At 48.5% G+C, this 12,979-nt stretch overlaps 1 protein-coding gene across 1 annotated transcript in view; it reads left to right on the top strand.

Moving 5' to 3' along the window:
* Window positions 1-12,979, top strand: part of BMP1 (bone morphogenetic protein 1) — a 115,988-nt gene that overhangs the window by 26,553 nt on the left and 76,456 nt on the right. Inside the window, exon 2 of the mRNA XM_066593465.1 lies at window positions 8,025-8,123. Within this exon, the coding sequence (XP_066449562.1) occupies window positions 8,025-8,123 (99 nt within the window). The remainder of the gene's footprint in view (window positions 1-8,024; window positions 8,124-12,979) is intronic.

The raw sequence follows: 12,979 nt of genomic DNA, 5'->3' as shown, positions 1-12,979 counted from the left end.
CTGTGCCTGCAGTTACAAGCGCCGGCCACTACACATAGGTCTGCGCTGAGACTTCCGCTGCTTCCGATCCAACCTCTGTATTTACGGCGCTGACAGCATGTGCCCGCTCAGCTGATCCGTCAGAGGCCCCGGGTGACGAACCCCAGCCGATCAACTACTGATGACCTATCCTGAGGATAGGTCATCAGCAGTATTCTCCCTGGAAAAACCCTTTTAATTCAAAGGCTTAAAATCTGCACATATCTAGTCCTGCTCTGTGCAGAGAGGCGGATACAATTGTATCCAGTGTAGACAATGCTCTGTGAGCTGAACAGCCTGGACTTCAGACTGATACATTGTAGGAAGAAAAAACTGCTAGAGGTGAAAGGGCCATTACTTTCAACTGGGAAGTGGATACAATTGTATCCATCTAGACAATGCTCTGTTAGCTCATCATCCTGCACTGCAGACTTACAGATTGTAGTAAAGTACCAGAGAAACTTGTGCAGCTGCTGCTGATGTGTTGGACTCAAGAGTATTGTCCAGACCGGATATAATTGTATCCACTTGCCTTTTCTATGCAGGACTAGATACAGTTTGTAGATGAAACTCGTGTTAACACTGGTTACCTTTTTGATTTAAAAATAACATAGTATGTTACGCTGAAAAAAGACAAATGTCATCCAGTTCAGCCTGTTTCCACCTCCCCCCTTGTTGATCCAGAGGAAGGCAAAAAAGGCAATGAGGTAGAAGCCAATTTTTCCCTTATTTTTTAAGAGACAAAATTCCTTCCCAACTCCATAGTGGCCGTCAGAATAATCCCTGGATCAGCATTTGAAAAGGTCCTACCGGACTCCAAGACCGACAGTTGGAAGATACCCGGATCAAGAACCCGTCCGACTATTTAATGTCTATAACCTGTAATGTCATAGTGCTCTAAAACGACGTCTAGTCCCCTCTTCAACTCTACGGATTTTGCCATCACCACATCCTCAGGCAGAGAGTTCCACAGTCTCTTACAGTAAGGAACCCCCTTCTATGTTGGTGATGAAACCTGCTTTCTTCTAGACGTAGAGGATGCCCTCTCGTTACCGTCATGGTCCTGGGTATAAACAGATCATGGGAGAGATCCTTGTATTGTCCCCTCATGTCCTTATACATAGTTATTTGGTCGCCTCTTAACCTTCTTTTTTCCAGGGTGAATAATCCCAATTTTGATGCCTCTCTGGGTATTCCAGTCCCTTCACTCCATGTATTAGTTTAGTTGCCCTTCTTTGAACCCCCTCAAGCACTGTAACATCCCTCCTGAGCACCGGTGACCAGAACTGTACGCAGTATTCCATGTAAGGCCTGACAAGTGCCTTTTATAGTGGAAGGATAATGCTCTCGGCCCTCGCCCCTGTACAAAGGGTTATTCTTTGAGCTTAATTCAGAAGGTTCTGGACAACCGTTTCTAAAAGTGATTTTCGTTCAGTTAATTGTTGGATTGTGTAAAGATGATTTTAATCATTCAGTGTAAACTCTGCCAACGAATAAACGACGAATGATGGTTCATTTGCTTATTGTTTGTTTGGTTTTTATGAATGCATAAAAACTACAAGGCCGGCCTCACTGACGGGTTGGATTCTGCAACGGAATCCGATCCTGACTGCAGCCGGTGTCCGCGTGTAACTGCCTCTTGTCGTCTTTATCTGTGCTGCGCTGAGCTGCCGTCGGACATGCGTAGTACAGATTCTTTTTTCAAATGTTTATTTTTCACGTGCCGTTGCTAGGCGATGATGCTGGTAACACGGATGGGTCGCAGGTCGGACGGCTTCTATTGATTTCAATGAAAGCTATCCGTGCGGAATCCACAAAAACATAGAACATGCTGCGATTTAATTTCTGCAAACCGAAATCGCAATCGAGTGGACATAGCTAGAGATGAGCGAGCCTACTCGGGCACGCCCCTTTTTCGCCAGAGTACCGCGATTTTCGAGTACTTCCGTACTCGGGCGAAAAGATTCGGGGGGCGCCGTGGGTGAGTGGGGGGTTGCAGCGGGGAGTGGGGGGGGAGAGGGAGAGAGAGAGGGCTCCCCCCTGTTCCCCGCTGCTACCCCCCGCTCCGCCACGCCTCCCCCCAAATCTTTTCACCCGAGTACTGAAGTACTTGAAAATTGCGGCGCTCGATTGAGTAATTACTGGAAACGAGTAGGTTTGCTCATCTCTAGACATAGCGAATGTTCTATTTTTTTTAATGCATGTGGAATACCGCAGATCATCCGCACAAGTGACGGTCGTGCACCACCGGCCTAACAGTTGGACTGAACAGGCAGTCCTTCATCTACGAATAACTGCGTGTTTACTGTGAATAGAGGCGAGTGGCCGGAAGAGATCTCCAACGCGCTGCGCCTCCGTTCAGTGCGTGCTACTATAAAAGCACAGGAGCAATAATCTTTTCGAAGCATCTGACAGTCCCGTGTAAAAGGACCTTTAGATTAACCCATTCCAATCCACTGACGTCTAAAGACATTCTGATTGAAGGCTGTACAGCTCAGATGTCGGAAGATGTCCGGCAGGGTATTCTTACTGTATATTACTAGCCGCTTTGTTGTCGGGGGCCTCTCCAGCATATCCCATACCGCAGTACTGTCTCTAGCCAGCAGATGGTGCCATTGTATAATGGCAGAAAGAGAAAACCCCCTAGGAAACCCTGAATCCAAAATTGGATTGCAAAGGGTTAAAGGTTCTCTGGTGAACCATAGATGTGTGGTTTTAGGTCCATGGAACTAGAGATTAGTTATCACCAGGGAAAGCTTCCTGTGTCTGTTTGTCTTCCTTCCAATGGCCACTATGGTTTAAACATCTAGTATTACATGAGGTTCTTCTCAAATGATGAGGTGACCATATCTGTGTTGAAGGTTCCATTGGCACAGGTCCAGCAGAAGGTCCTGGATGAAGCAGTGTTTGGTCTGTTAAAATGCTGTTCAGAAGCTGGACTGAACCCCATCATAGTCAGCGGGGTCCATTCGGCTTCGGCATGTGCTGGATCCACTGGTTCTGATACTTTCGTTATTTAGTTTTGTGGACTGAGCCAAACAGATATCTCCAGGAGCGCTGGCGCAGGCGTGAAAGGGGCCTATAATACGTGGTTGCACTAAGTCCACCAAAAGTGGAGCTGAGCTTTGCATCAACTCTCACTTGGCTTGTAGTAAAAGCTCTTTAAGGTAATCTTTCAAGTTTACTGCAGAAATTGATCTCCTTAGGCCACGCTCACATACGGCGTTGGCAAAATGCCGCGATTTTTATATTAGCGCTTTTGAACACACTATACATGGCCTAACAGCGCTTCCTAATGCATCTCATCATTGTAATAGGTGGTGAGGTGCGTTAAAAAATGCAATACTTGCCAAAGTAGAGAAGACAGTGCTCGAAATCGCAGCGTTAGAGCGCAGGTCTGGGAGCGTTGTACCGCGATTACAGCGGCATTCAGAACACCCATTTTTTTGAATGGGTTCATACACATTAGTGATGTTTTCCTGCATGGCGATGTGATGCTATGCGGGAAACAAATCACGGCATGTCCTATCTTTCTGCGAGATCTCCCATTGAAAGCAATGGGAGAACTCCGCGATCCTCTGCCGCGGCTGTGACACCCGCAGCAGGGATTCCCTTCCTCCCCGCAGTGATGCAAGGCTGATTGCAGATGAAAAAGCCTCATATCCACAGGGCTTTTGTGGATGGCGAGGGCGATAGCGGGCCATAAATCACGGGCTGATATTGCCCATGCCAGTGTGAAGGAGCCCTAGGGCTGACTTCGCACGAGCGCTAAAATCGCATGAGATTTGTGGGTTTTGAGATTCAAAAATTTGAACCCTATTCTTTTGAATGAAGCTCTACACATGAGTGATGCTTTCCCACATGGTACCGCGATGCAGGAAACAAATCGCAGCATGATGTTTTCTGCAGCTTGATCTCTTCATCAGAGATCGCCCCAGTTGAAAGCAATGGGAGAAGCTCTACGATCCTCTGCTGCAGCTGTGACAGCTGCGCCGGGGGATCCCTGTATGTCTGAAGTGATGTGAGGCTGTTTTGCCTTGAAAACTCGTCTCATCCCTGGCGAATTCACATGGTGGGGATCGCGATATGGGGGCGGGATTCATGGCATTATATCACGCTCACCCATGTGAAGTTAGTCTGAAGGGGTTATCCTCTCATGGGCAAATTGAAAATCGGTCACAGAAAAATCCAGTTTAGATGAGAGGGAGAGGGTTTTTTGGAGAGGCACAGTACATTTTGGTCATCCATGGTTGCATCTGTGTTGCAGATGTATCAATGATTCTATATCAGCAATTCCTCAACTGTCCCACCCATCCTATACACAGAAGGGTATTATTACATGGTAGCCATTTATAGATCGCCATCCACTAGAGCGGCTCAGACTGTAGGTGGCTTTTGCTCTGCTGTTGATGGGGCATCCGGATTTCTGTCCTTCAGCACTTTGAGTTGTGTCAAGCTACCCTAATAGCCATGTACCTGTTTGCTTGTGTATATATTTTGGTGCCAGTCTTGCCTTAGTTTGCAGTACAGCTTTGCTTTTTTATAGATAACCTTATGAAATAAAAAATGTATCTGCAACAACTATGGTATGTAATAACATCCAGGTGATACAGCAGCTGTTACATTCTTCAATGTGTTACATGACAGCTTCCATACAAAACAGCAGAATTCCTGAAACTAGCAACACCTCGCTCGTAGCTCTAATGAAATTGCAAAGCAAACGGAGAATATTTATGAAATTCCTGTTCTATATAGTGGGGATAAGCTGCTGCCAGGCACCTGGTGACCGCTCATCTCCAGTGACAATTTAATATGCCTGATCCTTTCCCCCATTAATATCCACTGTTGGGGGAGAAACTAAAGGTTTCCATATGTGTTAGGTAGTCAGCGACTTTGGCCATCATTCAGCTAATGTATATGACCACTTTCTGCCTTTGCTTAAATCTGTGCTGTGGTTTACTTTAGCAGTCTAGGATCTAATAATAATAATCTTTATTTGTATAGCGCCAACATATTCTGCAGCGCTTACATAGACAGGGGGTATACAGAAAGACAAAAGTACAAACATTACAGAACCACGGTTACATAGTAATCAATTGATGGAAACAATAGGGGTGAGGGTCCTGCTCCAACGAGCTTACATACTACAAGTAATGGGGTCATACAGAAGGTAAAGGGGCTGGAGGTGTGCATGGTATGGGGAGGTGGAGAGTGAGGGATGTTATACACAGACAATGGTCAGACATTTAGCCATCTGACCGTAGAATGGTTTAAGACTGCTAGCAGGGATTGCAGTCAGTAGGTCATGGAGCATGTTATCAGGCGGAGTACAGAGGGGTTTGTTTAGGGAATGCAGTATGCCTCCCTGAAGAGGTGCGTTTTTAGAGCACGCCTGAAGTTTAGTGTGTTAGTGATTGCCCTGGTAGCCTTTGGTAGTGCGTTCCAGAGGATCGGTGCTGCCCTGGAGAAGTCTTGGAGGCGGGAGTGAGAAGTTCGAATTAGAGGGGTGCGCAGTCTAGTTTCGTTAGCAGAGCGGAGAGCCCGGGCTGAGTGATGGATTGAGATGAGGGAGGCGATGTAGGGGGGCGCTGCACTGTGGAGGGCTTTGTGGATGAAGGTAGCGAGTTTGAATTGAATTCTGTATTTAACGGGCAGCCAGTGCAATGGCCGGCACAGGGCAGAGGCATCCGAGTAGCGGCTGGACAGGAAGATGAGCCTGGCTGCTGCATTCAGGATGGATTGGAGAGGGTAGAGTCTGGTGCAGGGGAGGCCGATCAGCAACGAGTTGCAATAATCGAGCCGTGACAGGATGAGGGCAACAGTAAGCGTTTTTAGCGAGTCTACGGTGAGAAAAGGGCGGATTCTTGCGATGTTCTTGAGGTGCAGCTGACATGTTCGGGCAAGAGATTGGATGTAGGGGGTAAAGGAGAGATCAGAGTCGAATATGACCCCAAGGCAGCGGACATGTTGTCTGGGAGTTATGGTGGCGCCACACACTGAGATGGATATGTCAGGAGGAGGTCGGTTAGTGGAGGGTGGAAATACCAGCAGGTCAGTTTTAGAGAGGTTTAGTTTTAGGTAGAGAGAGGACATGGTGTTAGAGACAGCAAATGGACAGTCGGTGATGTTTTGGAGTAAAGGTGCAAAGATGTCACGGGAAGAGGTGTATAACTGGGTGTCGTCAGCATAGAGGTGGTATTGGGGGCCAAATCTCCTGATGGTTTGTCCAATAGGGGCTGTGTAGATAGAGAAAAGGAGGGGGCCGAGGACAGAGCCCTGGGGGACCCCAACAGCAAGGGGAAGAGGAGGAGAGGTAGAGCCAGCAAAGGTGACGCTGAAAGAGCGGTCAGATAGGTAGGAGGAGAACCAGGAGAGAGCAGTGTCCTTCAGGCCGATGGAGCGAATCATACTGAGGAGGAGTTTGTGGTCGACAGTGTCAAATGCTGCGGAGAGATCAAGGCGGATCAGTAGGGAGTAATCGCCCCTCGATTTGGCTGTCAGTAGGTCGTTTGATACCCTTGTAAGGGCAGTTTCTGTCGAGTGTTTGGGGTCGGAAGCCAGACTGTAGGGGGTCGAGGAGAGAGTGCTCTGATAGATAGCTTACAAGGCGGGAGTGAACCAGCCGTTCTAGTAGTTTGGAGATGAAGGGGAGGCTTGAGATGGGTCGGTAGTTGGCAGCATCAGGATCTGCCATATGATGGATACCACCAGCGCCCAATAGGCCCCATTGACATAAAATTAGGTCTGTCATGTTTCATCAACGTGTCTGACAGAAATTGATCTTAATGTTCCCCAGAACCAAACTTGTGACATAAATGCTGCCCCAGGACCAAGCTCAGTACATAGATACAGAAGCAAAAAAAAAGTAAGTGTATTGTATTGGGATCTTACAGGAGAAGAGCCAGGAGGAGGATGATTCATGTAGCTCCGCAAGATGATCATCTGTCTGGGAGGACCTAAGTGGAGCAATTGCCCCAAGGCTCCTGGTGCCTCTCCTACAGGTTGGTCGAAGCACCCGGTGTGACCACACGAGTTGCATATCGCTAAGACTGTAGCGCTACTAATTTCTTTCAAGCTCAAAGTCTCCATGTAGCTCCAGCCTTAAAGGAGATGTCCCGCGCCGAAACGGGTTTTTTTTTTTTTAAACCCCCCCCCCCCCCCCCGTTCGGCGCGAGACAACCCCGATGCAGGGGTTAAAAAAACCACCCGCACAGCGCTTACCTGAATCCCGGCGGTCCGGCGTCTTCATACTTACCTGCTGAAGATGGCCGCCGGGATCCTCTGTCTTCGTGGACCGCAGCTCTTCTGTGCGGTCCACTGCCGATTCCAGCCTCCTGATTGGCTGGAATCGGCACGTGACGGGGTGGAGCTACACGGAGCCGCTCTCTGGCACGAGCGGCTCCATAGAAGACTGCTGAAGACCCGGACTGCGCAAGCGCGGCTAATTTGGCCATCGGAGGCCAAAAATTAGTCGGCACCATGGAGACGAGGACGCCAGCAACGGAGCAGGTAAGTAAAAAACTTTTTATAACTTCTGTATGGCTCATAATTAATGCACAATGTATATTACAAAGTGCATTATTATGGCCATACAGAAGTGTATAGACCCACTTGCTGCCTCGGGACAACCCCTTTAAACAATGCTTTTTTTTTTCTTACTGCCTTATTACCTATATGTTTGTGAATATTAATTCAGGCAGAATGTTTAGTCCTAATCTAATCTACGATATTCACCACTCATTGCTGTAAAGCTCGGAGATGAGATGTAAGAACACGGATACTCGTATTCTTTAGTTGTGCAGCTACATTCTGTGACCTTTCAAACCCCATGATGTGCCTTTTTCCTCCTTGAGACACACACATAGGTCAAGATTTCCATTCACTTGCAGTTTGGCTGTGGGGAGTCACATCAAAGTTTCAGTCAATTGTAACAAACCAGTGAGAACATTTTCAGAGCGCACAGCCAAGCCTGCCTTCTAATTTGTGGTTTTTCTTACTTCTTCCAGTTGCTTTCTGGGGGGATATTGCTTTGGATGAAGAGGATTTGGCGAACCTGAAGGTAGATCTCCTCCGTGTGAGCTCAAGAAACAGAACGCGATCTTCAGGTCAGTTTTAATGAAGGGTTCTTGTGCGGTATTTTCCAATGCCACCTCCAGTATTCTCTCTATACCTATTTGGAGTGTTGCAGTAGAGTACTGACTATATACTAATTGTGCAGCCCTCCATGTTGATTGGCTGTGGCTACATTCATGTTGAGAAAGGAGTGAAAAATGTGTTGTCTTCCTTGGATAATGAGCCAAAGGGCCAAATCGTTAGCATATGCCCTGTCCTTTTTTTCACCAGTGCACCATGACTCTTCTTTATATCAATTCTGGCATCTTAGATTTCCCTCTACCACAACCTCCCACCAACCATACGGAAACACCCCTCAAGCCCAACCGTTAGCCCATGTGCACCCTTCCCCGTCTCCTTCCAATGCGCCCTCTGGAACTCCTAGTCTGCATGCAACAAACTCCCTCCACGACCTCTTCACCACCAAATGCCTCAACCTGCTTGCCCTCACTGAAACACGCATACAACAGTCTGACACTGCTTCTCCTGCCGCCTCGTCCTACAATGAATGGCCCGCAGTTCTTCCAAAATCGAATCACCGCACATTACACGGCTAACCCCGATCCTGGTCTCTTCAGCACTGCATCTAAAAAAAAAAAAAAAAAAAGAATTGACATGCTACGGCTGTCAATTCCGCACAGCAGCGCCGGTTCCACCCGTCAGCGCTGCGAGGGATTGGCCACCCTGTGTGAATCCCGGGATTGGGAGCCGTGGGCGGATTTGCCGCACAGAAATTCCGTCACATATAGCGGATTTTCTGTGTATTCTCTGCAGCTGAAATAATCTTCAGCAAATCTACACTGATTTCACTCCTTCAATTGAACTTAAAGGGGTTTTCCAAGGAGAATACCATTGATTATCTATTCTTAGAACAGGCCCTCAATGGTTGATCAGCTGGGGTCCGCCACCTGGGACCCCAATCGATCACCCGATTGGGCGCCCCTTGACAGCACCACAAATACACCGGGGTCAGAGCGTAAGCCGCTGTTCCGACCCCTGTGTAGTGGCCGGCGCTCGTAATTGCAAGTGCAGCTCTTATTTTTCTATTGCCTCCGCAATGGATGACTATGGTAGTAACTCTCTACTATAGCAGGAAGAGCAGCTCTGAAGTACAAAGTGCTGCTCTAATAAGTTAAAAACTTTGCAAACCTTTCTAGTATATTAAAGAGTTAAAAGTAAAACTGATTGCTGAGTCTTCCAGTCCGAAATTTACTGGATTTTGAGTTTTTGTTTTTGTGATTAACCTTTCTAGCCACATGGATAACCTTGCACAAGATCGTGCAACTGTTACATTTGTGACCGTTACTCCCTGACCATATCAACCCCCGTCCTGTTTCTCGATAGCATAATATCAATGTTCCTGTCCACAGTTTGCCGTCGCTCCCTTCCTGTGATCTCTACCCGCATATAACCCGACTTTACCTCCCTTTTATCTAACTCCTAGTATCCAGGCGCCCCCAAACGCTCATCCTGTTGTTGTCTTCAGCTTCCTGTTTTGCTGCACTACCATGGAGATGATTTTATACAGTCCGCAGATTAGTACACCTACACCCTGCAATAACCATCAGTGAAGTCACCGTGCCCCTCCTAAATAAGCATGGCGTGATATTTATGCTGGTGGTTAGCGGAGGATGGCATGAAACGCGTTTTCTTCCTGTACTGGGCTTATTCCAGAATGAAACGTGAACGCACCAATATTGTACATTAAAAAAAAACCTACATTTCAGTCCAACGTATAACGTATCATGTAATGCTCCACGTTATGTAAGAGCAGCGGCGATGCCCTCGGGGACCTATGAACATAACCTCCTGCAGCTGGCTTGTGTCAGCAGCTACATTACTTAGTATGAGTAATTATTATTACTGGCCTCAACTGGTTGCATTCAAGGGGTTTTCTCACTAGTGACACATGTATAGAGCCAGGGCCAGCCTTCGTTTAGATGGCACACTGTGCGGTATTTATTTGGCGCTCCCTTCTATAAGAAAAAACAATATATATTGCACTGATAGGCAGTCAACCTGTATTTTTGTTGTGCAGAAAGCAGCAAAATAGCAGCATACCCGTAGCATAGCAGCTCAGGGAATAAATAGTTTAACAAAGCCAAACTCAGTACATAAATACAACACAGAACCAAACTCAGTACATAGATTCAATACCAGCTCAGTACATAGATACAAGCTTGTAACATAAATACAATACCAGAATCAAGCTTGTTTCAAAAGGACCGCTCCAGAATCGAGCTTGCTTCGGAAAGGCCGCTCCGGAATCGAGCTTGTTTCGGAAAGGCCGCTCCGGAATCGAGCTTGTTTCGGAAAGGCCGCTCCGGAATCGAGCTTGTTTCGGAAAGACCGCTCCGGAATCGAGCTTGTTTCGGAAAGACCGCTCCGGAATCGAGCTTGTTTCGGAAAGACCGCTCCGGAATCGAGCTTGTTTCGGAAAGACCGCTCCGGAATCGAGCTTGTTTCGGAAAGACCGCTCCGGAATCGAGCTTGTTTCGGAAAGACCGCTCCGGAATCGAGCTTGTTTCGGAAAGACCGCTCCGGAATCGAGCTTGTTTCGGAAAGACCGCTCCGGAATCGAGCTTGTTTCGGAAAGACCGCTCCGGAATCGAGCTTGTTTCGGAGAGACCGCTCCGGAATCGAGCTTGTTTCGGAAAGGCCGCTCCGGAATCGAGCTTGTTTCGGAAAGGCCGCTCCGGAATCGAGCTTGTTTCGGAAAGGCCGCTCCGGAATCGAGCTTGTTTCGGAAAGGCCGCTCCGGAATCGAGCTTGTTTCGGAAAGGCCGCTCCGGAATCGAGCTTGTTTCGGAAAGGCCGCTCCGGAATCGAGCTTGTTTCGGAAAGGCCGCTCCGGAATCGAGCTTGTTTTGGAAAGGCCGCTCCGGAATCGAGCTTGTTTTGGAAAGGCCGCTCCGGAATCGAGCTTGTTTCGGAAAGACCGCTCCGGAATCGAGCTTGTTTCGGAAAGACCGCTCCGGAATCGAGCTTGTTTCGGAAAGACCGCTCCGGAATCGAGCTTGTTTCGGAAAGACCGCTCCGGAATCGAGCTTGTTTCGGAAAGACCGCTCCGGAATCGAGCTTGTTTCAGGAAAGACCGCTCCGGAATCGAACTTGTTTCAGGAAAGGCCGCTCCGGAATCGAGCTTGTTTCAGAAAAGACCGCTCCGGAATCGAACTTGTTTCAGGAAAGGCCGCTCCGGAATCGAGCTTGTTTCAGGAAAGGCCGCTCCGGAATCGAGCTTGTTTCGGAAAGACCGCTCCGGAATCGAGCTTGTTTCGGTAAGGCCGCTCCGGAATCGAGCTTGTTTCGGAAAGGCCGCTCCGGAATCGAGCTTGTTTCGGAAAGGCCGCTCCGGAATCGAGCTTGTTTCGGAAAGGCCGCTCCGGAATCGAGCTTGTTTCGGAAGGGCCGCTCCGGAATCGAGCTTGTTTCGGAAGGGCCGCTCCGGAATCGAGCTTGTTTCGGAAGGGCCGCTCCGGAATCGAGCTTGTTTCGGAAGGGCCGCTCCGGAATCGAGCTTGCTTCGGAAGGGCCGCTCCGGAATCGAGCTTGCTTCGGAAGGGCCGCTCCGGAATCGAGCTTGCTTCGGAAGGGCCGCTCCGGAATCGAGCTTGCTTCGGAAGGGCCGCTCCGGAATCGAGCTTGCTTCGGAAGGGCCGCTCCGGAATCGAGCTTGCTTCGGAAGGGCCGCTCCGGAATCGAGCTTGCTTCGGAAGGGCCGCTCCGGAACAAAGCGATTGTATTGTGGGGACGCTGATGGGCTGACAATGGCACCTTTAAAATATCAGAGAGTTGGAGCCCAGAGCCAAGAGGAGGATGATTCATGTAGCTCTACCATGCATTGCCAAGTGGCCAAGAAGACCTAAGGGGGGAGATCGTCCCCAGTCTGCATCCGCCTGGTGCCATCACCCTCCACCCCCACAAGCTGGTGTCTGGCACACTTTAAATGAGTTGGCTACACGCAAAACCAGCTTGCTTTGGGATATAGAATATGAGATAATTGTCTGATGAAACCCCCACCGATCCTGAGATCGCATTATTTGCTTTCTTGGCTTTCTATATCTTCCATTGAGAGTGACCATATTTACTTGGCCATCAGAATGGCAGAACGGGCAAACCTGGCATGCTAGGCTATACCTCTCTATAAATGCGGAGAAAAGCCTTTTAAATGCAAATGCACAAATGTTTCCATTTCTGCTGTATATGTAAAAGAAGAGGCCCCACAGCAAAGGATCGAAATTATCCCCGTTATGATGCTGGGGCTTGCCAACCAGAACAGAGAGGCCTGATGTTTGGGCTACCTTTATGGTACGCATACGGATATAAGGTGGCAGTGGACAGAGGGAGGTTATACAAATTTTGCAGTATGAAGACTTATTGCTGTGCACCCTTTTTCTCAGGGACCCCTTGGTTCTGACTCCAATGGCCCTCTTTACCGGGATCATCTGGCCTAGCTTGTGTCTAGGGGCTGCCCCTATATCCCCAAGAGGGGAATGTGGCTGCTCAAGCCGTATTGACTCCATGAAATGGCATCCACTGTAACCTCCTTTAATCCCCATCACTGGTGACATACTGGTTGCATCAAGATGGAGCGACATCATTCCCTTAATGCTGCCAGATCTTCAGGGCTTACGACACACTATTGTCCTTCAGGGGGCTTATTTTCTGGCATTAGACATGCCTGTCGGAGCAACTGGAGACTCTTTCTTCAGGTGGAGGGAACGAGTGGGCTGCTCCACCAGCTTTCACTTACGCTCTTGTTTTTCATACTGATTGCCCTGTTGGATGGAACTGTAGCTACCCCCCAGACCTGGACAAACAAAGATGGCCGCACTTCTCTATCTTTTCT

The sequence above is a fragment of the Eleutherodactylus coqui genome, chromosome 2 (genome assembly GCF_035609145.1).
Source record: "Eleutherodactylus coqui strain aEleCoq1 chromosome 2, aEleCoq1.hap1, whole genome shotgun sequence".
Taxonomy (NCBI): domain Eukaryota; kingdom Metazoa; phylum Chordata; class Amphibia; order Anura; family Eleutherodactylidae; genus Eleutherodactylus; species Eleutherodactylus coqui.
This window is presented reverse-complemented; position numbering and strand designations above follow the sequence as displayed.